Source organism: Ruditapes philippinarum, unplaced genomic scaffold, assembly GCF_026571515.1.
Source record: "Ruditapes philippinarum isolate M1 unplaced genomic scaffold, ASM2657151v2 ctg1186_1_1_1_1, whole genome shotgun sequence".
Lineage (NCBI taxonomy): Eukaryota > Metazoa > Mollusca > Bivalvia > Venerida > Veneridae > Ruditapes > Ruditapes philippinarum.
The window spans coordinates 55,811-82,736 of record NW_026856367.1 but is presented as its reverse complement, the minus strand read 5'-3'; the positions used below and the strand labels follow the sequence as shown (position 1 = coordinate 82,736).

Here is a 26,926-nt window from a genome sequence, read left to right as displayed (position 1 = left end):
TAATGTCATTTTTTTGTTTTGTCAAACAAAAAAAGATAACTTGTCATTGCTATTTGATGTAGGTTAGTATTGAGAAGAACCATTGGTGTAGGCTACATTGAAAATGCATTCTTTTATCCACTGTCTATAAACCCGCTAAATCAAAGAGAGCCTGTAAAATGTTGTTTTTTCACAGTTTTTGCCGTTTTATTCGTTCATCAAGGTAAGACTTTAACATTTATCCAAAGAACAAAAACGAATTAAATGTTCAATGTTCGATTAGAGTTAATATCTGTTTCATATTGGTACACATGTATACAGTTTGTTACCGTTACAAATTTCTATGAGGTTAATCATGGCAAATGCAATATCATTAATTGATTGACAGGTTGTCATGCTGTTCTAACCTTTAAATAACCACAGTATATCAAAGAGGACGTGTAGAATGGTTCGCTGTAATGCAATTATTACAAAGATTCATTAGAGTTATATTTTTCTGATTTACAAATACACTGTGCTAATCTTTGCCCCGTTGACTGAAAAGTTTTACATTGTATATGCATTGTATATGTAATAACACGGAATGGTATCTAAGAAAAAAATAAATAAGTATTATCAACACTAAAGTCTCCATAATTTCATTGCATATTAGAGTTCAACAGATACCTTGCCAACTGTGCATTAGAAATTTTGTTATCAATTGAAAATATTTAACTAAATAAATTCCCATCCCGCAAGTATATTAGATTCTTTCCTTTTCCTCTGTGATATTTATAGTCATGGAATAAACCAATTGAATTTTGAATCGAGTGAAATAAATCTATGTATAACTGTGAAACAATGCAATACAACATTTATAATGAGTTTTTCCCTTCCTTACATTATGTACGTTTTATCAGTATTACATAAGTAGCAATCCTTTGAGATTATTGAAATGCTTTTAGCAATGGATTTGTGAACTTTTCTGTTACAGATCATTTTGACAGGACTGTTAATCTCTAGATGTCATGAAATAGATATCTACTCTTAATTTTCACAATTGATTAAATAAACAATATATTCAGCCTGCTAGTAACAAGGTTTTTTTCTAATAAAAACAAGCATTTGATAGTATTGCGGGCAATACAGTAGTCCCCTACCGGTCCCTCAAAAAGTTATTTAATTGTCATACACTCCTGTGTATTGCCATTTATAATGAATTTGAGGATGAAGTCTGTATTTGAAAATATCGACCACAAAACATAATAAAATAAGTTTGTCTATATCACAGTAATGTGTTTAGTTTCCATGCTTAGTAAGAAAATTATGTTTATACAACCTTGTCATATTATTACGATGTGGGATTTTAAAGTAAATCCTATAAGGAATGAAGAAGTTGGAGTGAAAATACCAGTTTCTCGAAAAAAATCTAAGTTCAAGGGGGACATAATCCTGGAAATAGTCTTGCTAGAGTATTTAACCTTCTCAAAAATGTCGAGTGATAATAAGAAACATATATATGAAGTTTGAAGTAGATACATTAGGAAATAAAGAAGTTATTTAAAAAAGACAACATTTTTTCCCCTAAAAAATCTAAGTTCAAGGGAGGTAATACTGATATTTTTTGTGCTAGAGTTATAAACCTTGTCACATATGATGTGGTTGATGACCAGAAACTTATATTTAAAGTTTGAAGTAAACACCTTAAGAAATAAAGAACATATAGTGAAAAAGCTGAAAAATTTAAATCAGAAATCTTGAAATTCAGGCTATTTGTTGCCATAGCAACCAGAATTTTCAACATAGGAAGAAAAGAAAAAGATGTGCATAATCTCCAGACTGCCATCTACCCATATTTCAAGTTTCATAAAAAATATTTTCAGTACTTTTTGAGTTATCACTGGATCCAGTTTATGTGTTAAATTTGCCATATTTTCAGACTATTTGTTGCCATAGCAACCAGAATTTTCAACATAGGAAGAAAAAAAAAAGACGTGCATAATCTCCATACTGCCATCTATCCATATATCAAGTTTCATAAAAATATTTTCAGTACTTTTTGCGTGATCGCGGGATCCAGTTTTGTGGACGGACGGACTGACGGACTGACAGACTGACAGACAGACAGACGGACAGACGGACAGACAGGCAGACGGACAGACGGACGGAGGGTAAACCTAAAGTCCCCTCCGGTTAAACCGGTAGGGGACTAATAATTGCATTTCCTCAGATGAAATGATATTGACAATTTCCCACCTATTCATCAAAATGGTTGATCTCATGGGGCGGCACATGATTTTTATAATCAAATCTAACAAAAAAACATGCCCGTATCAGCATCAGATTGTCGAAAATCAATTTTATAGGTTCCATTTGTCACGTGCTGTGAGAGATGTTGTCTAAAACAGTTTACAAAATATCGTATTGTACATGTAACAGTAGTGTTAACATCAGCTTAAATCATATAGAGGGAGCACATGACAGGTTTTCTAGACAATAATCAATGTAATTGCAAGAACAAAAGTCATGTGTTAAATTTGTTGTTGTTGTTGTTGTGTTGTTGTTCTTTTTTAATTGAAAAAAAAACAAGCAATATCTCATCCGTCTTTTAGTAACATATTTGATTCTTTCCATTAAAGGTCAAACCTATTGATTTAACACCTTTGACATTTTTAGGCCCCAACTGGGTTACCCCGTATATTTTCCAGTAATAGGTATGAGGGCGTCAGCCTAATGCCCCTCATTACTAACATAATCTTTATGTTTGTACAAATAGTTCTATATTAATTATTAATGATCAAATTATTGTCAAATCATTGTGTCATATTTTAAAATAAAATATCAATGCTGTCATTTTGATGTACCAAGAATTGATTCTGAATAAAAAGCAAACAAAAATAGCAGAACATTCAAATATACAAACAAGAGGGCCATGATGGCTTTGATCGCTAACCTGACCCATCGAACTCATCCGAAAAATTACGTAGACAAGCATTCTGACCAAAGTTTCATGACAGGTGAGTCAAAAATGTGCCACTAGAGTGTCATCCATATTTGAGCAGTGTGACCTAGTTTTGACCCCAAGTGACCCATATTCGATCTTGACCTATAAATCACCAAAACAAACTTTCAGACCATGTTCGAACTCTTCCGAGCAATTATCTAGACAAGTATCCTGACCAAGTTTGATTACAATTGAGTCAAAAATGTGACCACTAGAGGTTTTTCTATTTTTAGCTCCTGTGACCTAGTTTTTCATCCGAGATGACCCATGTTCAAATTTATCTGAGCAATTACCTAGACAAGCATCCTGACCATTTGATAATAACTGAGTACAAAATGTGACCACTAGAGTGTTAACAATGTTTTTTCTATTTTTAGTTCCTGTGACTTAGTTTTTCATCCGAAATGACCCTTGTTTAACCGAGCAATTACCTAGACAAGCATCCCGACCAAGTTTGATGATAATTGAGTCAAATATGTGACCACTAGATTGTTAGCAAGTTTTTTTTCTATTTTTAGCTCCTGTGACCTAGTTTTCATCCAAGATAACCCATGTTTATCCTCATCTGAGCAATTACCTAGACAAGCATCCTGACCAAGTTTGATGATAATTGAGTCCGAAATGTATCCACTAGAGTGTTTTCAAGGTTTTTCTATTTTTAGCTCCTGTGACCTAGTTTTTCACCCGAGATGACCCATGTTCAAACTCAACCTAGCTATTACCTAGATAAGCATCCTGACAAAGTTTGATAATGATTGAGGCAAAAATATGACCGCTAGAGTGTTAACGAACAAGTGTAGACGGACGATGGACGACAGACGACGGACGACGGACATTCAACGATCCTTAAAGCTCACCCTGAGCTAGATCAGGTGAGCTAAAAAAAGACAAAGCAAAACAAAACATGCAGACACATTTAAAAACACCTTTTTGATTCTTTTTAGAAATGCCTGTACAGTATAGAGTTAAAACGAAAAATTGAACTACAATTCAATTTGTATATTTTGCAACGCCCTTATTTCACCGATACTAAATGATTTGTGCAAATGAAGTAGATGTATAGGTTTTTGTTTTGCCCGAAAATGTCAACATTTTTAAACTCTCAATATCTTTATCGTAGAATATCGATCTAAATAACTAAACGTCGGTGGTTATACTGCGGTACCCGTTCCTGCCGCCTGATAAATAAAATGCATGATGGAGAGACCTGAAGTATTCACCGCCATGATAGCTGGAAAGTCACAACAATGTCATTTTTACAGTGTTGGTACGAAGTAAAACAAACAAAAATGGTTTGGAAGGGATGGATACTTCAAAAGTAGTAATAACAGAATAAATAAAGCGAATTCAATGTCGATCAGCATTATTGCGTTTGGTCATTAGACACAACGAAAAACAATGTTACCGCCCTAAAAACTTTTCAATATAAAACTTTAAGTGTTGACAATAACGATCAGAAAAAACAAAACAATTAAACATAATTTGATTTTCAATGCTTCACAAGTATTTCAAGATTGGTCATTTCAATTATTTATAATTTACAATTAATGTCAGTAACGTGTAATATGATCATCTGGTATCATAATTAAATTATCCGCATTATATACCGATACACAATTAGTATTTTCACATTTATCAATTGTTGTTCCATTTCAATTGTTGGGCTTTAATCCTAAGCAAACACTGTTAACATTTTTATCGTTAATATAATTGATTTAAATTGACCATTTTCCTTAAAAGGTATGTATGTCATCATTGCAAACTATGCGGTCTAATAAACGAATATTTGAAACATTTATGTACGATCCAGCAATTTAAATAGTTTTAATTTGTAAACTTTAAGCTTAACAACGGTTTATTTATTCAGTTTTAATATTTTTGTAATAATAAGTCGTTTTACATTGTAATTATTGTTTTTATAATCACAGTATTAATTTTCCAATAGAAAAAAGTATAAAAGCTCATAGTACATAATGTTAGGTAGCTTTAAATTTAGTTCTCCAAATATTGAAAGAAATAAACCAGCAATACATATAACATACATCAACGGTAGCCTTTAAATTGGCGTCCGCGCCGAAGCGTGACGCCCCTTATGGAATGACATCAGATTTTGTGAAAGGGCAATTGCAACTTCTCGAGCATTTCGTGGGTCATAAAAGCCGATCATTCCGATTGGTATGAGGGTGTTTAATTATCAAAACAGAAATGTCGCGATATGTACAATGAATAGCGAACTGGATAATTTCGCAATGCAAATTCAAATGAAATTATCTTATCCGTCAATTAATCGCGCACTTCGTTTTTTATTATTTATCATTTTGTAGTACACAGTGGGTTATTACTTTACCTTTAAATAGAATAAAGAGAATCATGACTTAAACATTGTGAAAATCCGAAAAAAAATTTATAGACGTAGTTTTAGTTCGACGAAACGGTCATTCGTGTCTCGCTATGGTAATAAATAATGAACTTGAGAATTTTGCAGGCAATGAAATGCAAACTTATTTAAACAATTAATTTCACTTTTTTTAAAATCTATAGAAAAAAACTTAAATAGGCCATTTTTATCAAAATAATATCATTTTGAAATTGTCTTTTCCGTAGGTTCTTTAACGGCCCTGATTGCATTTATGACATTTTTACCGTGAATATAATTGACCTAGTTCATAACTTTAAATGTTGCTTTTATTTTGGCGCTGTGCGACAGTAAACAGGTCAAGAAAAGTATACTATGAAACCTATTCGCTGTTCAAGTCTTTTCTATATTTTGTTTGAAGGCAATCGATTTTATGGTAGTTTGAGTGGAATGTTGATTTGCCGAATATTGTGACATTTTAACAACAGAAACTTTCGTCTGCAATTTTAACATGAGCTGTTATGGGTTCATTGATAGGGATGTAAACACACTGGTGGGTCAGACGAGGTTTTTGAAGTAATTCATTAAAATAGTAGATTGACCTCCCAATAAATCATTTAACAGACTTTGTTAATTTTGACCACTATTTAGTATGTTCTAAAGAAAATACCACATGAACTTGCAATTCTATCAAATAACCAATGTTAATGATAATATCCAAAAATGCCCCCTTTCTAGTATAAATAGACTTGTACTATATGGGGGTATATTTTGGATATTACAGATCTGTATATTTTGGATATTATCCGTTATTATTAATAGAATTACAAGTTCCTATGGAAAACATTTAATATTCTAATATTCTAATCTCTAGCATGCCTACCAAAGTTCATGATGAATAATGTCTTTCGTTTTCCCATCCATGAATGATATACCATTCTAGTAAAAACCAATTAACCATTGAGAAGTTTATAAGTGGTCATCAGATGTCTACTAGTTAATCTTTACTTGATGCATTTCTTGCTTGGACGCCCTTTGATGCTTTGCATCAATGCTTTTCTTGTACTATTTAGAATGTCTTCATGCAAATGTCCTGTAAATTCTATCATTTGGCCTTATATTCATAGAGCTGTTTGTACATGACAGTTTCTACTTTCGTAGAATACTACAAAATAACAGTACTTAACTTACACATTTCATGCCAAAACAAGAATTTGTGACAGAATTACCAACGTTCCCTCGCCTAAGGGAACTTTTACATGAAGCACAAAATTGTGGGCTTGGTCCCGACTTTCAACCCAAAATTTTGTTCAATGTTAGATCTGCATATACAACAATAAATTCATTAAAGAAATGGAATGGAATTACTCATGTGTATGTCTCAACAGAAATACAATTATATTGTTGTTATCACCATTTCAAAACCACAAAATGTGACAAACACAAAATCAATACAGGGTATGGAATGTTACAATGTACATTTTGTGTCCAGTCCGTAATATTTTCATCAGCAAAGCTATATGGGCGATTCACCATTGGCATTTTTGCTTGAGCCTGACTTTGCATAATACTCTGTAACATACCATGTTAGGTTTTGACCTCTAGGTGTAACCTTGACCTTTAAGGTAGGGGGTCGATCCGGGCATTACATAGGACACATCGTTTTATTATTTTTAAACAAGTGTGCCAAGTCATTTTAAAATCCCTTGATCTATAGAAAAGTTATTGACCCACTTTAACAGACCATGTCAAGCTTGTCAACACGAAAGTGTTACGGGTAGACGGACGGATAAACGGACGGAGCCCATTTCTTTTTACCCCTTTTTTCTTCGAAAAGACGGGGGGGGACAAAAATATAGTAACACCAGTAAACATAATTGGTACTTTGCAAAACTTTATGAATCATTTATAATAATTGGCTCAGATATTATCAGGACTACATGTTATTGATAAGAATTTTTTTCACTGTCTTTCGAAATGACGAGATTAATGTTGCTTTTGTTATTTTTGTTTTTGTCTGTAAACATTTGCTTATTTAAAAAGGTTTGTTATATAAACGTATCTAACAGTTTTTTCTGCTGTGCGTGTATTTTATCAAGTATGTAATTGAACAATAATTTGTAAAATCACAAAAATATGACCAATGATAAACAAGAAAAACAACTTAAGTCATTAACGCATTGTTATGAATGTTTTGACAACGGTTATTGAAAAGCTTCATCAAATTATCCGTATATTTACCGATATAAAAATAAATAAAACAATTTTCAGTTACACAATCGATTGGCTCTTTTTGCTTTGCAAATTTAGCAAATGTCTGTTGTATGAACAAAAACGTTATTGAAAATTTCCTTTAAAACTGTTCAGTTACAAGTGAAATATATAATATCATAATGATAGCGTACAATTGTTTTAATTTTTATCAATAATTCGATCCATAATTAAATTCTAGTTTGCCATCCTCTTAGTTGCAAGCCAGAAAATTACAAGAATGTGATACGAATGTATTTGATTACCTATAGTTGTTTAAATAGGGAAGCAAATTGAGATATCAAGACTAATATCATTGTGACAGTCTTGAATATATTAGGAAGACAAATTTTGGACTGATGCAGTACTGTCATGTCATAAGGTAAGACTGGATAATGCAGTCGATTAATTATAAATTGTATGAGCAAATGATTTATCAAACATGCATGAATTGTGTTAAGCCTGCTTTGTTAACATTACACCTCGCTAAATAACTAGAATTGACTTGTCAATCTAACAAATTCTGTTCCATTATTATGATGCAAACATCTTTAATAAGAGATTTAGAAATTATCACATGACTTCATCGGTGTTCAGTAAAATGAAACCAGAAAGAAAATTTGTTGTTATTAAAGCCCACATAGAATATCACATTTCTGGCTCCGTGGTTTAAAGATAATGATATTAATTGAGCTTAATTAACTTAACATGTTTTACGTTATTGCATCGAACTGTCATACAATTAAGTCCTTCAAATCTGTTTTTCAAGGTGAGTTGCAGGATGTGTTAACATGCTGCTTTGAAATCAAAGCAATATAACCTTTCGATCCACCCATTTATAATTATATCGAAGTGAAAAATATTTTCAACAAGTAAAAACAGCACATAAGACACAATGTCAGCCACTTACTGCCAGCCAGCCAACCACATGTCCCTTCAAAGACCAGAACTCATAGGTAAGCGGGACACTAAATGTTAGGGGTTTAACCTGGGTGCATGCATACATCACATATCTGTTTGGTAATTATGCGTTTTCCTTAACTTTTGTTGGAAATTTTCCATATGTCGTGATTTAGACCGAATGTTCAAAATATTGGCAGGAAAATAATTATATATCGTACAGAGGACTACATAAAGTACACCAACAGATGAATATATTTTTTCAATTGCTCGAACAGTTCCAGTGATATGTCCTTGAGTCACACATGACGGGAATAGGTGGATTTGATTTGTTCGGGTTTTAAGATCCATATGCATACAAGGAATCAATGAAATACGCATTTGATAACTGCATCAATTATTCTTTCTAAGTGTCAACATGCATTACATTTAAAATGATTCATTTCTAAGATATTATCGAATTACCAGCAATTAAGTAGAAACCATTCCACAGACTGTATTAATGCTGGTAAACAATTGTGTTGCTAAGTCAATTATTGACATTAACTCAGAGCAATAAATCTAGAAGAAAATCCCATGTTTGCTTAAGAATAAGGACTTAAGTACTTTCCAGATGCACAAATATTTGTAGAGACCTTCCGTATTGTGAAAAGACATGCACATTCATCAATGTAGCATGCAAAATGATTACGTATGAGGTATTGCGAAATCTAGCTGTAAGTGTACTGGTTCATATCCCACAATATAATTTGCTTCTCTTTATCTGAGTTATACATGAAATTAAAAATTATTTTAGTTGATTTGCTAGAGAGTCTTTGCCGAGGCAATGTGAGCATTGTCTAATATATATAAAAATGTCTCTATGAATTTGAATTTAGTAAGTATGCATTCTTTTTCTCTATTTAAGTTTATAAAATGACGTGTATACACATTGTATTATGAATGAAATATTTTAGTAACTTAATGATACTATGTTATAATAAGGCTCATAAAACACTGACCAGCACAATTATTATCTAAAAGAAATGCACTTAATTTTGCAGGACACAAGTAAAACCTTTTCTGTTAGCTCGGCCGAAATATGTCTGGTGTAAAAACACCAAAGCAATGTTTGTTAAGGCAGCAACAGCATCTAACATGTTAATCATCTAATGGCATTGGAACTGCTTATATCAACTACAGAAAACTAAAAGGGATAACGCTATCAGCTATGAATGATTTATGTGTAAGAACATATTCTGATAATGTAGTATAATCAGTATAAAAGTTGTTCTTCCATTGTCATAGTTATCTTTGATCAAATTTTCAAATAATTTATAGAAATTAAATCTTTCCATAGTAGCGTGTGACTAGATGTTGTCAAAGGCTACGTTCCGTGTACGCTGGTCTCCCTTGTTGATAATTTACACGTTTTTGATAAACAACTCTCGCCCCTACATTGAAGTAAGCAACAAGCATGTCAAAACTACTCTGTTCGTCTGTGTCATCAGCAATGTAGCATATTAAGTTAAATAATTAATTATTGAAAAACAAAAATTAGATTATATGTGTATTTTTTCATCCCAAGCAAAAACGCTGAGTGAATTGAAATGTTGAAAAAACGAACCTGCAGCTTTTCACTTTTGCTGTGTTTGTATTCTTTAGGGATTCCGTTTTTGTTTTACTTCAGTTGCTGGGTGGCGGATGTAGTTGGAAAATGTAATTTAGATAAAACTTATTCGCTTGAGAAATAGAACTGAATTCTGAAATGTTCTCAAAACGATTTGCTTTCGTGGCTCGTATTTGTGGGTATAAATTAAATCGGCTGTGCTAACTTATCGTTACCTAATCGTCGACTTAGTGCAGTAACTGGTAAACTCCTATTAAATTTAGAAGGATTTAACCCTTTGATGCACTAAGGTGACGTTATGTTTCTTTGTTAAGCTTTCATTTGTTGCTTGTTTTCATACTTTTTTTACTGTTTTAAGCAAAATTAAAAAAATAAAATTGTCATATCTCGACAGTCGATCCATCCAACAAGCTTTCCTGGACAAACAACAGTAAGTACCAATTTTACCGGAAGTAACCGACTACAAATCAATCATGATATTCAACCGGCCGTGACAGACAAATGATAATCATTCGAGACCAATAGTCACGGGAAATTTTTGCCTCGCCCGAGGATCGAATCAGCGACCATTGGGTTACTAATGTGATGCTTTCCATGATGAACTAAGCGGATGGACAAAATATTGACTATTCATAATTTAGCAATTTACATTTATCATAAGATGTTTTACATGCATATCAATATCCTACATAATACATTATTTAAATAGTTTTGACCTCAAACTGCGTGAAATAACTGCGATAAGAAATAGATTAGAATGTCCTTGAAAGTCATGTTGATTGATCATAATTGATGTGTTACTGAAACATCGAATCACTGCCTTATCATTTACCGTCTTTGATGGTCAGATATAAATTCTGATTAATTTTGATAATCTTGAGAAAGATACGGGATTACTTGTTATTACCTTGTTGCATTCTCACTTAAAACATATAACGCTTTCTTACTTTTTGATTATACCTTGCTGTTAATGGAATTCGATCCATCTGTAAAGTTATTGGTAAAACAGAACAGTACTTTAATTTCATTTTTAGACTTGAACATTTCCCTCCTCATCAATATCATAATTATACATTATTGTTTCACAGTAAGAAATAATATATAAAAAATGAAAATAACAGTCGTACATGGTATTTAAATATAAATACGTATCATTTTACATGAAGTTAAGTTCATGACATAAGTTAAGCATTTTTTTTTAAAAAAGGGGTCATTATTTGAGTATATGTACCTTGAATACTGAACTATATTTTACAAACCTATCTTTTTCAGTTTACTTCATATTTGATCATTAACGTATATCATCAATTGTATTATAGCAGAGAATTAAATTAATTATTCATTGCATTATTTATAAGCGCCATGAAACAAAAACACTATGTTGCAGAACATTTTCCAGTGATCAATTTCAAAACAAGATTAAAGAACAAATATCGCATATTCCGATTGATTAGATAGAAACCTGAGATATGAGGTGACAATCGGTTCCATCAAGAAAACGAGCCAGCAATTTCAATAAACGTATTCTTTTTTTTTCTTATCAACAAAACATAGGATAAACTTCTGTACAGTTTAATTTGCATGGAGGGTCACATCAGTAAATAATCCTGAATAAATAACATTCATATATTGATTTTTTCTAAACAAAACAAACATTACATAATGATTCTGAGGTCCTATTTCCCAAAGGTTCAGTAACTTTATTTAAATTATTATTTCAGATAATTTACTGATAGACGATTAAATGTTTTGCAGTTATCAATTATGCAAGCAGCGGATTCAGATTGCTGGGCAAACATTAATGTATTGTTTTTAGTAAACATTATGCCACACTATGTAAACCCCAAACATCCCTACCACACTATTTAAAGACTTAAATATTTTCCAAAACCAATGACATCCCTACCACACTTTGCATAAGCCCAACTGTATTAAGACACTTTTGTAACTCAACATACCCTGAAATACTGTAAAAAAAACTTCAATCACCTTTACCACAATTTATAAAGTCCAACCAAATCTATCATACCCTCTAAACCCCTACCAACCCTTACACCATATTTTCCTAAAGGTCATTCGAACCTTCACACTTTCTTAAGTTAAAAAACATATCGTAATAGAACACGTTCATACAAATTATTCTTTTATTATACATCGTGGGTGGAAATGAAAAGATAAATCATACTTATTGAAATAATTACCAACACAAACAACTATTAATTATTTAGTCAATATGCTTTGAAAGAGATAAGTATGATCATATCAGTCCATCAATAACTTAATTTTGTAAAAATAACAGCTGCTGAAACAATTACTTATCTATCCGGACAGTCATAAAAGAGAAAATACATTTTGAAGTTTGAAAACAGAAGGACCACAAAGAATTTACAATCAATTTAATGATTTCAAAGCGAACAATTACATTGGCCAAAGATAAGATATTGCATATAACCTGTCCACACAGCGAATAGCGAACTTTACAATGTAGGGAAATGAAGATGTCATACTTAAAGACTTATTAAGCCTTCAAAATACTTTATACTGTAACATGTTAAATTCTCAAAATCCTTTAAGTGTTGTTCTTCTATTCATAACAGTTTCAGAATCGATAATCATTTTCCATATAGCCTATTTTTTAAAAGTCTTTTTTGGCCTTTTGGAGTAAAGTTACTGTTACTTATTTTTTGTATTGACCACAAGATACAACTTTGTGTACGATCTGCTTATTTGATGACTCATTTTGACGATGCTTTCTTCGCTTACAAGCATCTTAGATTCTCAAAATCCATTATTATTTAAACAGTATTAAACAAACCCATTTGCCTTTCCTTCAAAACAAACAGCTTGTCATTTATGTGCCTTAAAGTAGGTTAGATTCTATCCTGAGAAAGAAAATACAAAAACGCGGCAAATGTTTATATAAATGTGCCTTTAAGTATATCAGATTATACCATGAGAAAGAAAATACAAAAACACGATAAACACTGCATGGTACAACCGGACACCATTAGTATCCAATCAAATCGATATAAATAGTGCCAATATTACTCTAGCAATAACTGAATTCTGACTCAAAGTGGTATAACCCTAGGCATGTTGATATAAATTCAAGTAATGTAATTAATTGTCCGCTACTGTTGAATGTCATATAGCGTGCTAGCGCAGGATTGGCAGCGCTTACTTACCCAGCCTTGCATCTTGAGTTTATCAGGATGGGGTGTCAAAATATATGCTACAGAAGTAAATTATTAATGTAAAAGTGAGATTGATTGGATATAAAGATTTATCAGTAATTAATGATGACATGGAGAATAACATGTTACATAATGACGTGGGATAATATTTTAAATAGTTTTATTCTAAACTACATTGTAATTGTAATGAATCAGTCACATTTTAAACTCTATTCGTTGCATTCTCATTCTTAACATGCGCTATAAAAAAGAAACATTCATAAAATATTTAAAGATCGTATAATGAGTATCAATTGATGTATTTTTTGTTGTTCTCGTTCTTTATTATAAAAAATGATAGCAAGATTCATCCTATTGTTCTAAGTTTATTGGGAATATTACAATTAAAAACATATCATTTATATCTGATAATACAAAATAAATTCGTTATACTTTTTTAAGATGATCGGCTTAAGGAATACAATAAAATCAAATTAAAAGCTGTTCTTAGCACTGCGTGTATTTTTTTCTCGGGCTGAATACAAGGCTTAATTACAAAGACATAAATGAAATGAAAAATATCGACTAAGTTTTAACAAGAAATATGTCAGTAAGTCTTATTTAACCTAGACCTGAAAGAAATAAAATATGTTGGGTTCTCAGCCTGCTCTTAATAAAAAAAATGAGAATTATACTTCATGGAATCTTCATGTAACTTTAATCTTATTGGTTAATTCTTCGTGATTTATGACGTCATGTCACGATATTACAAGTCTTTAGACAAGAAATGAGTTGCAAATATGCATGTATTCATAGATTTTAATCGGATATCATGCAAAGCAAAGATTCGCAATCATCCGGTTTGAAAACATCAAAATGCTTCTTGCAATGTATTAAAATGACGTCAGCTACCATCAGAGTTTGATCTACTGATATTTGTGCCTGAAGGAATATGCATAAAAACTATCTATAAATATGTTTAACTCAAAATAAAATAATTATTTATTATATTATTATAATATGTTCTGTAAAAAATGAAATCCGGAAAACAAAGTAAAAAAGGACGTATATAAATTTCTTCTATTGTTTATGATTACAATTGAATACGTTCCATTATAGAACTAATAAATAATAATGATGTTATTTTAATGCATTTGTCATTGATCTAAAGTTCTTACAATTTAAAATATACTGTACAATGTACAACCCAAAAAAATAAACTGTGTACCAATCAGTTTTGAATATTTAAGATTTATATTTTAGTACTATTGCTTATTCTTAATTTTATGAAGTTGTCATATGCTACCAAAGATTTGCCCAGCAGCTACTTATATTACTTAAGCACACACTATTATTAATAAAGAAAAATATTAAAAGGTGCAGAGTTTCAATTCTAGACGCAAAATGCGAAGAAATTATGCTTAATCGCGAAAATCGCTTTAAACTCCTTCCTTTTTTAATATAAAATAAAAAATCTTTTGAGGACATAAAAAGAAGATATGTTACATTTTAAACTCAGGTAAACAGAAGAAAATGGAAAACAACAACAACAGAAAAACTACCAACATATTTATGAAAGGACCAAGTCAACTTGACGGTAATAGGGAATACAGCTTCCGAAACATAGTTTGGGCTTTCTTTCTTTCTAATAAGACACAATCTTTAAGAATTTCAAAGATTTCAATATATTCTGAAATAAATTGTTTTACCAAAAGATAAGCATAGTATATCTTTAAGCAAAGCGTTGGCAAACAAAAAGCTAGGAACGCTTACCAGAATGTTTCCTATATTTCCCGCTAGTGCGGAGATACCAAGCAGCGTAAGGAATAGTATAGACATAGTAGGATGCCGCGTCATAAAGTTATAGTCCAAACTTGTTTGATTTATATCATCTGTCCATCCGTCTGTACGTTTCAGTAAATCTTGAAACATCGGATGTAGATCAGCAGTTTTATAAGTCTCCATTTCTTTTTCTTTTCCTATCTTGAAACACCGGTGGTTCAAGAAAAATAGAGAAAAATAGTATGTCTTAAGTATATGTACAATAGTGAATATGTACAAGAGTTATGGCTGATTAAATTATATGAGTTTTAAAACTGACTCAAATCCAACGTATATTATCCGTACGTTCTTATGTATTAATCTTTTTCCATGTTGTCATTTTTTATACTCCATTACACTTTATTATTGCTAAAAGAGTTTTAAGTTCCAATGGTTTTTAAAAAAATGGATAAAAATCAAAATTAAACAAATAAAATTGCATATTTCATATCAGTTTTGGCTATTGTGTTCAACTACTTTATACCCATATTCATTTTCCTTTTCAGAAATATATCTTAGAGATCAAGTTTTCAATATTTGCTAGTGGTGTTTATTTTACACCATACAAGCTTCTTATTTTTCGTCTGATATATTTCGTCTTATATAATCCGTACTATCTGTATTTTTTGCAAGTATTTAATTTGCTTAAACTTTCCTTACAGATGGATGGATGATTAACTTGTATTTTACGGCGCAAAACGTCCACATTACTTATTTAAAATCACCTAATAAGTATTCTTATCCAACTAGTCTTTTTTTTACTTCTGAACACAAATTTCTTTACAAATCGTGCTATTGTTATTTTTGAGGTGTCAATTTATTCCAGCTTACAAGATTTATTTTAAATTATCAATTTTCATGTCCAACACAAATTTGTTTTAAGGAAATCGACTTCTGTATTTATAAAATAACTTACAGTTCTAAAGCATCAAAATCCCGCATAAAGTGATTATTTGTTTGCTTTTTACGTTATACTTTGTTACATTTACATCCATATACGGGTAATAAATCCTGTACACATTTCACATTTTGTGTTTGTCAAAGCAATCTAAATCATTCCAACATACTCAGCCATTTAATCCATGTTTTACTCTTCAATGTGAGTTTTTGTTTGCATTTTAAAAACAAAACGTGCTTTGTTTATTCATTTTCAACCTATTGCAGATTTTACTGTTCAAAATATTTCTTCCAAATTATTATGCTTACATTGATTCTCAAGTGACACTTTCTATTTCAACAAACACAATAATTGTTTATTTCTGTCACCCTGCAGCAGATTGGTATCTAACATATCCCGATGATAGAAAAGGTTATTATATTCACTGATGTATTGGCAGTCTTACAATACCATGATTGTCACAGGAATGAAAACAAATACTAGTAGATATTGGGGAAATGTTCTGCAATTAATTTCCTTCTTTTTATCATTTCATTAGTTTCATTTGTATCAACTGCGTCGAAGTAATCTAAGTAATTGTCAACACGATCAGCAATCGGAGCACCTCGACAAGTTTTCACAATAATCCTTAATTGAAGATAGATAGGGACAAAAGGTGAAATAGTACAATCCGCAAATATATGGTTGGGTGTTAAAACACAAATGTTGACAGAATATACATATGCTGCTCTTAACCTTCACATGACTCAATAGCCAATGTTGATTATTAAATAAAATTTTAAAGTTATGAAGCAATATAGGAATACAAAATACATTTCTTTCAACTTGAGAGGATAAAAACAACCCAGTTCTTTGAATAATATTTTTGTAATTTCATGAAGATTGTTAAGACGGTAGAGGTTCAATGATATCATTTACAATCACACCTGTCCATATAGATGTATTATCTAAAAAACATATTTCAAATTCAGTAAAATATGTCCATAGAAGACGTATGCAAAAGCATTGCAAGTCTGTCAGACAGCATTACAGACAGTGTTAATAGTGTGACGTAACGTAAATAAAATCTTTTTCTGACAACAATTGTTACAAATATTACAAATGATCCATTGTTCTAAGATGTTCCTGAGTGAAACGCTCTTTATAAATGTGAAATGTTTCCATAAAATGCACCCAATTTGTGGTCTATATGCTCAAGATTTCCATTTATCACTTCTTTTATGTTACTTTCTTTTTTGAAAGCAATGTCTTCTCTTTTTTTATGACAATTTACAAATGTTACTGATGCTGCAATTTGTTACTAACTTTTGAGTTTTAAATGAGATTTGTTTCAATAAAATGCGCCCACGTTATGTTCTAAATGCCCCAAACTTGAAGTTTACGTTACTTTTATGTTGTGTGTAATGGTATGAAATCGATTTCATTTTGGAAAAAGAAATTGTTGCTACTTCGTGTTACACTAGTCATAGATGCCATTTTTGTTCAATAAATTGGCTAAATTTGAGCCCGAAATATAATCAATATTTCCATTTGTCAAGTATACTATAGATACTTCTTAGCGTTACGCTTGTAAAATATGACATTTTAAATATTTTATCAATAAATATGCCTACTTTGTGATCCAAATATTCTACATTTCCACGTGTCATTAGATTTTATCAATTTACATATGCAATATACATGTATCAGGTTTACATTACAATTATGTTTTTGTCATTTTTTTTCAATTTAATTCCATTTTGGAAAAAAAAATATTATATCAAAAGTATTACAGATGTAACAATATGTTACAAAAGATGTTAATTTGTGTAATATGCATGGCTTTTTCATATTTTTCTTCATATTTGTGCTCCGTATTTTCCAGATTTCCATTTGCCACTACTTTTTAATGTTACTGGCATTTCTAATGAATTCGAATTCTTTTTCAAAATGAATTGTTACAAATGTTACAGGTTATACATTTGGTAACACAGGTGCTTCTTTGTGAAACACTCTTGATGAATACTAAATAATTTAAAGTAAGATAAGTATATTTGTCTACTTCGTTAACAAAATTCTTGTTATGTTATTAAAGTTTTTATGAAAATATTTCTTTATTTCAAAAAATGTTAAGATGTCACGTGACAATGTTTTGATAGTAAAAAACATATCGGGTTAAAATATGTATGCCCTAAAAGATCCCCCTTTGGTTAAGGTCTTTAAAATATGTCAATTTTCAACAAAAAAACCCCAACAAAATTAAAATGTTTTAAGTTAAAGTTTAAAAACTATTTTTTCGTAGAAATAAATTTCCATTTCAAAAAAAACATATATTACAGTACGTTACATAAATGCTTCTTTGCGTCACACAGTCTTGTTTTCAAATGTTCTTTGAAATTACTGGCATTTTTTCAATAATTCTGGATTCTTTTAAAACAAAATTGTTACAAATATTAGAAAATACATTTTGTAATAAGGATACTAGTTTATGCCACGCTTGTAGTAAATGCAAAGTCATTCAATAAAATGCATGTTCTACGTGTGCAATAGTCATTAGATTTTCGATATTTTTAGGTTAAAGTCAATTTCTTCCTTTTGAAAAACAAACAATGCTCCCTATGTCAAAGGTGTTACAATGTGCTATATAAATGCTAGTTTTTGTAACAGCCGTAATAAACGCCGAGTGTTTAAACAAAATGTAATAATGGTTAATTTTTAAACAGCGGATGCACCCATTTTGTTTTCTATGAGTTAACACTATTTTTGCGGCATTTATCCGGGCGGAAGTGGATAAAATCCGCCCGGACAAAATGTTTTTAATGAGAAAACAAATAAATTATGCGTGATTTTAATTTCAATCATGTGAAATGATAAGTTATTTTTAAGACACTTTAAAATGTAGTGAAGTTTGCCACAATTCCGTTGGTACAAAGATTTTTCGGTGGCTATTTTACTGGCTTTTCTTATAAAATCGATTCCATTAAAAATACAATTTGTTTCCAATTTTATAATATGTTACAAAATTTTTATAGGTTTATAAGTATGTATGCTCTTGAAAAGACTGCTCCTTTGTGATGAGGTCAAAAAAGATGTTAAATATTTCAACAAAATCAAAAAACAGTATTCTACATATTTTAGTGTTCAAGTTTATTGATACTATAATTTTGTATAAAATAAATTCCATTTCAAATGATACAAATATTACAAACTTTTACATGTAGATGCTTCTTTGCTAGACAATTTCCTTTAATATAGCTGACATGTTCAATATTTCAAGTTAATCAAAATCATGTGAAATGATTAATTAATATTAAAAACACTTTTAGATAGTATTGAGGTGTGCCACAAAGAATTTGTAACTTTTATTGACATTTCTTATAAAATCGATTAATTGTAAGTCAGTTATTGTTAATTAACCTTAAATCTATCATGTGAAATGATTAATTAACAATTAAGACATTTTAAATGGTAGTGAAGTTTGCCACAATCCTGTTGATGCAAAGATTTTTCTGGCATTTCTTATAAAATTGATTAATTGTAAGTTAGTTATTGTTAATTAACCTTAAATGTATCATGTGAAATGATTAATTAACAATTAAGACATTTTAAATGATAGTGAAGTTTGCCACAATCCTGTTGATGCAAAGATTTTTCTGGTATTTCTTATAGAATTGATTTTGAATTATTGGCATTTGTATGAAATCAATTATATGATAATGTTACAAATGTTACAATATGTTACAACGATGCCAGTACGTGTTACGCTCGTAATAAACGCCCGTTTTTTGTTTTTTCAACTCAAATTAAGATGTTAAAATTGTTACACATGTTTCATAGTGTTACATATATGCTTCTTTGTGCTACACACTTAAATAAATGACAATTATTTCAATGTTATGCGCACGTTATCGTATGTGTTCAATATTTCCATTTTTCACTACCTTAAAAGATATACTATGCTCAACTTTGATATTTTTTTTGAAAATAATAATTAATTTCTACATAGTCTCTTTCTAAAATAAACATGTTTCAACTTCACATTATGTAGATAATAATGTAATGTATAAAATTCTACATATTATAGCTGGTCACAATATAAATATAAAGAGTCATTAAAAACTGGCAGGTTTTCTTTTATTAAATATGAAATTAACTTGACACGTAACACGGAACGCAGCTTCCCATGACAAGTTTATTCATTTTTTTATTCAAATAAGACATATTCATTAAGAATTTTATGGATTTCAATAAATTGATGTGATTAAGATATTTTACTCAAGGTTGAGCACAGTACTTCTTTACGTTACTTGCAATTATCATCAGATATGTATTTCTTGTAATTATATTCAACAACAAAATTGACTTATAAAGACGTCTGCTACAGTTTCAGATAGACATATAGGCAGAAAGAAAACTGTACAGTACAATGTATTAAAGCTACAAACCCACACATAGTTTGGGCGTATTTTGGAATTAAATGTCATCAAAAGATAAAATTTCACCAGAGACGCGTACATTTATATAGAACTAGATAATCAATACATTTCTTGTGCGACGAAAAGACATCTAAGTAAAGTTTTTGCAATAATTGTCATGCTGTAATTTTACACCGTTGCAATATTTTGTTTTGTAAATATTGACACAAGTTGTAAACATACCCGTTAAGTTCCGTTGGTTGCGGACGCATGCTTTTTGTTTATCAGATAAAGGATTGCTGCGCAATATATGATAGAAAATTAATACGTCTATAAAGAGAGACAATAAAAGAAGAACATTTAAGTTTTACTTCCATGCATATTTAATAGCTGTATACAGATATGTTAATGTTTTAGACCCGTTTTGTGTGGGAATGTATCTTTAAACTTTTGCATGATCTTAAAATATAATAGAAGCATTTTAAAGTGAATTGGTCTATAATGGAAGGTCGGGAGTACCATAAATAGTTATGTTCATAGTATTTAGTTTCATACTTGAAAACAAACTGCTAAAAAATTGTATGCGGATGTTATTGTTAAGTGTTAGATATTTGATTCGATATGACATATTAATAATATATGGCAAATAATAGTGTTCTAGAAAAAAATATTATATACTAATCATCAGAAATATGTTAATACTTAATGAATGATTTTAGAACTCTAACAACATTTTACTTTCCAGAAATATTTTATAAGAATATCGAAATGATATATTTCTATTGTTTTCATATAAAATTAGAAAATACTCATGGAAAATGTAAACTTCGTAGACCAACTCACTTTAAGTAAAAAGAAAATCATTAAATAATTGTGAATTACGTGTTTATTTATAGAATAACATTGATCACAACTTGTATACCCGGTTACTACTCAGCTTTATCCGACAGGTATTTAATGCATTTCCGTTGAAATGCACGATTTTCACGAAAATATCAAAATCAATAATTAACACTGATTAAGTTTGGATAATTATTAGGTTTCAGTTTGATATTTTCAGCCAGAAAAGATGCATAAATACCACCTTTATCAATATCTGTCAGATCTTTATTTCTTAGGCGGAACCTAAGATCATTGTTGCTGATTTTATTTGTGCAATTTCACCTTCCCTTTTTGATGGGTATGAGGTACGAGGTAATATCACGTGACATTTTGTGATCAGCGTAAATTACAATAATAATAATAATAATAATAATAATAATAATATAAAAAAGTTGTGGAAGAAACTTATTTGTAATGGTTTTCTTCATACAAAAGATTTTGACGTACATGCATTTTATGATAATATTTTAGCAGATATATATAGATTTCAAAATGAAGGTGTGGTGTACGTTTGCGGAGATTTTAACAGCAGATGTGGAGATTTAGAAGATTTCATTTGTGGAGTTGATAGTTTACCGCCCCGTGATGTCATAGATTTTGTTAAAAATTCTTATGGGGAACTTTTTATTGATTTTCTGATTAATACAAGTATGTGTATGCTTAATGGAAGGAACTGTATTAAAAATGATTTTACGTCTATTTCTGTTAAAGGTACAGCTGTAGTCGATTATTGTGTCACGTCTCACGAAATTTTAAATTGTTTTAAAGATTTTTGTATTGTACGTGTTACAGATTTGAATAAATAGTATTGATTATGTGAACCCACTACAATGCCAGCTAGTATCCCAGACCATTCGTTACTTATGTGGAATATTAACTACGAGACAAATGTCAATATAAGTAAAAGTAATACTATTTCGATAGATGCCAGTAGTTCTTTTGATAAGTTTGAATTACGTAATATACCTAATGATTTTTTAAATAGTCATGATACTACAGCACAAATAAACACTGTTATAGAAAAGTTAGAATCAGGTATTAACAACCAGACTGATATTGATAATATATATTTGGATTGGTGTAATATTGTTAAAGATAACATGTATAGTAAATTATCATATAAAACGGTAAATATTAGTAGCTCTCATAGAAAGCGAAGAGCTGGTAAGCCATGGTGGTCTGATAAGTTATCAGATCTTTGGAATATATGTGTCATAATGAACGCAAATGGCTTGATTGTAAGAATAGAAGTGATAAGCTACATCTTAAATCTGTGTATATTTCTAGTAGAAAAAATTTTTGATCATGAGGTTCAGCGTTGCAAACGTATTTATTGGTAATTCTATGCAGAATGACTTGTTAAACGATTGTAAAGTTGACAGTAATCAGTTTTGGAAATCTATAGGAAAAATTGGGATAGGCTATTCGAAAAAAATAAACAATACCAATGGAAGTAAATTTGGATAACGGTGATACATCGTCTACTGTCACAGATGTACTCCAAAAATGGAAAACGGATTATAGTTCTCTCTTTAAAGAGTATGATGCACCTCCTCTTTTAGATTTTTTGCAAGACCCTGATTCTTCTGATAATGTTTCTTTTAATGAACGAATATCAATTTTTGAGGTTAAAAAGGCCATTTCTAGTGCGAAAATAGGAAAAGCTTGTGGGGCTGATAATATCCGACCGAGGTTTTGAAAAATGATACGACAGTGTATTTTCTTCATGTATTATTTAATGTTATTTTTGACAGCGGAGTTGTTCCTGGTATATGGGGAAAGTGTATTATTAACCCAATTCCCAAGTCATCTTCTGCGGACCCTAGAGATCCTCTTTCATATAGAGGTATATCTTTAGCTCCTGCAGTATACAAATTATATTGTTCAGTTCTTAATGATCGTCTTAGTACCTGGGTCTGAAGAAAATGAAAAACTGGTAGACGAGCAAAATGGGTTTAGAAAGAAACGCACAACTATTGATCAATTTTCTTCATTGAGTAATCTAATAGATACTAGGAAAAAGCTAAAGCAATCAACATTTTGTGCATTTATCGACTTTAGAAAAGCTTATGACAATATTAATAGAAATAAGTTATGGAAAAAACTTCATGATAGTGGTATATCAGGGAAAATGTTAACTGCCGTAAGATCACTATATTCTAATGTCTCGTCATGTGTTCGTGTAAATTCTTATAAAACTGACTGGTTCAGTGTACATTCTGGCCTAAGACAAGGCTGCACCCTGTCCCCTCTGCTGTTCAATCTGTACATTAATGACCTTGCTGTGTATCTTAAGTCTTGAATATTGGTGTGTCTATAGGAAGTGAAATTATAAAGCATTTTGTTATATGCAGATGACATTGTTCTGTTAGCTGAAAACAAACATGATTTGCAAGTTTTGCTAAATGCTTTGAGTGAATGGTGCAATGTTAACGATATGCAAATTAATTGTACAAAAAGTAATATTGTTCACTTTAGACCACCCTCTGTACAAAAGGTTGATTTTGTTTTCAAATGTGGTAATGAAACTCTTGATATTGTTGATAGATATACATACTTGGGTATAGTTTTGACCGAACACCTCGATTTTAATGTAACAGCCAGGACAATTGCTCAAAGTGCAAGCCGTGCATTGGGTTTGGTAATTGCCAAATGTAAATTAATAGGTGGAGTACCTTTAATGTATTTACTAAGTTATACGACTCCTTAGTTTGGCCTGTAATAAGTTACGGTGCAGCAGTGTGGGGCTGTCGATCTTTCTCCTGTATAAAATGCTGTTCAGAATAGAGCAATGAGGTATTTCCTAGGCGTCGGCAAATATACAACCTAATGCGGCTTTAGCAGGAGAATGGCTTGGCAGCCCCCCGTTGTTCGCCAATGGAAAACTATAGCTTCTTATTGGGCCTGTATTTGTAACACCCGTTCTACTCGTATTAATAAGCGAATTGCAGTTTGGGCAAGTGTTAAAGCTGGTACATCATGTAAAAACTGGTTCTTTTCTGTGAAGAAGCAAATAAATGATTGTAATTTAGTCAACTGTTCTGATGTAAATGTAAATGTTTCTAAAGCCTACATTGTTGAAGGTATACAATCATATATGACAAACAAGTTTATTGCTGAATGGCTTGAAACTATCAATAGGACCACGAGTGTTACTGGTAGAGGTGGTAACAAGCTTAGAAATTATTGTACATATAAGTCAGAATTTACCACAGAGCACTATTGTAATATGATTATGCCTCCCCAGCATCGCTCAGCATACTGTAAATTTCGTTGTGGGGTAGCGCCTATTCGAATTGAAACTGGGAGATTCGAAAATTTAAATATAGAAAATAGAACATGTCCGTTTTGTCAAGCAATTGAAACTGAAAGTCATGTTATTTTCGATTGCCCTTTGTACAATGACCTTAGAATTTCTTTGCTAAATACAATTTTGTCAATAGAACCAAACTTCTACGATATGCAGGAAATTGATAAGCTGAAACTTGTATTTTCAAATCATTCACTTATTAGAATTTGTGCCAAAACCTGTAATGATATTTTAAATAGGAGACAATTTTATCTGTGTAAATAATGTAATTTCTTTTTATGTGATATCTATATCTTTTAACTTCTCCTAGGAAGTAGATGCTAATCTGTTCATCCACGATCTGATCGGGGTGATACCTGATTCTTTAACACATTTTTTTGAATTGCGCAATAGTGCCATTTTTCCACATTCAGTTTTTTATCGTCGTGTATTTTAATGATTTTTTATTTAACGATTAGCGTCTGCTTCTTAGCTTTAACGATATAAGCATGCATATAGTATATATAGCAGTAATTACGTAAGACTTTTTATTCGTTGAATTGTTACTAAAGTCTCTTATAACTCAATATATGAGTGGCAATGTACTTTTTTTAATCATGTTATATGTGTTCTATGTATATTGTTGTATGTATGTACATTGATGAGACTAAAATAAAGATTGAATATAATATATACAAAAATGTCACGTGGTATTGGTATTGGCACTGTGAGGTAAAATGATTCCATAATGTGTGAAACGAGTGTGTGTGCACGTGCTTAAGTGTTAAAGATTTACTATGCTAAAATTTGATACAAGAAAATATTGATACTTGCTACAAAGTATCTTTAACTTGGCCTGTAATGGGGAAATCAGCTTTCCAATTCATAGTTGATTAATTCTGTTATTCAAATTTTAAAAAAATCATAGACTTAAATAATTTCTATGACTGAAATATTTCAATCAAGAATGAGCATAGTGTATCTTTAAGGACAAACACTCTTACCTTTCACCAGTTCATGAGGATGAATTCTGTTATAATTCAGAGATGTTTCCCTTTTGAAGCATCATTTCCTTTCTTACACACGGTAAAAGAGGGGTGAATAAACTGATAAATGTCTCATGGGAAACTATTCCGCAAAGCCATCAGCTGAATCGTCACCAGAGTATATCAAATAAAGTTTGAATTTCAGTTCAGTAACATTTGTTTCATAGAGAACCACATAATTTCGATTTGATTGGTATCTGACAACAGTGCTAGCCACCTGGCCACAAAGACATAGGGCAATGCGTGTTTTTGTCCATTTCTTAAACTTCTTTGACAATTGGGTGGGAGCATTGCTGTTCTGAAACACCAATCAGTTATCAATTGAATTTTTCTCTATAATATTAGGCCAAAGAAAAATATTGAAAGTTCAAATGTATTCTCCAGTGTTCATTTTACCATTTATATAAGGTAGCATACTTGCATTCACTTAACACGTGCATGCCTACGCCGTTTATCACATGTGATGATGCTGCTATATATCCTAAACACTGATGACGTAGCATTTTGTCTCACTTTAATATGTTCGTCTGTTTAAGATAATATCAATTTCATCAATGAATATCCAACACGAAATAAATCCTACAGTTAATGTCAAATATATGCTCTGCACTAGGAAACACGTTTGTTTTGCTGTCTTGTTTCAATGTCTGAGTCTCAGCATATTTCCCCCGCCGAACGACTACACATCCAAGAAGAAAAAAGCAACGTTACAAGAAAAAATTGTACAGTGGTGGACGCGGTAATTTTGTCAAAATTTTCACGAAAAGCACGCCTCGTGCGAGGACGTCATGTAGCTATGTTCGTCAACCATCCGTAGTTGTACATTGAAAATCGTGCAAATTGTGACATATGTAATTGAGTTTGCATAAATGTGTGATAATGCATCGGCAAATAAAAAAAAATGAAAATAATAACAAGCCGACTCTTATCAATCTTATGATGTGTAAATTTGTCTTGAAAATGGTAAATATTGACATGGAACTTAAATGCATGTATGCAGAATTTAAAAACAAACATAGTGCGCGAGTTAAGGCTTACTTTGGCAAAAAGTACTCAGAAGTGAGCTGCAATCGTGATTGTTTCATGTCCGGTGTAAAAATACCGGCTCTGTTTTCTTGTTTTAACTGCAAGTGCGATATCCATCAGCAGCGTGTGTACTGACAGTCTGCAAACTCGGAGTATCTTTTGTATTTGACGAGAACTATTGTTATTATTATTATATACTGTACTCATCCGTGGCCATCTGAATGCCTATAATATAATTAATCAGTAGTTACATAAATCTGTTGTAACTTTTCACTCTTTTTTTAAATTTTTTTTACAAAATATGAACATGTTATCAGACA

At 31.0% G+C, this 26,926-nt stretch overlaps 1 protein-coding gene across 3 annotated transcripts in view; it reads right to left on the bottom strand.

Annotated features, from left to right (window-relative positions):
* LOC132746304 (melatonin receptor type 1A-like) overlaps positions 1-25,668 on the bottom strand; it is an 83,112-nt gene extending 57,444 nt beyond the window's left edge. Inside the window, exon 1 of one of the 3 annotated variants that reach the window (XM_060735417.1) lies at positions 25,539-25,668. Coding sequence is in view for 2 of the 3 variants with exons in the window: in XM_060735416.1 (XP_060591399.1) it covers positions 15,024-15,215 (192 nt within the window). In the remaining variant the exon portion in view is untranslated. Of the gene's footprint in view, positions 1-15,023; positions 15,315-25,538 lie in introns of those variants that run through there. The other 2 variants (XM_060735416.1, XM_060735413.1) reach the window with 2 other exon arrangements.
* Positions 25,669-26,926: the final 1,258 nt, after the last annotated feature.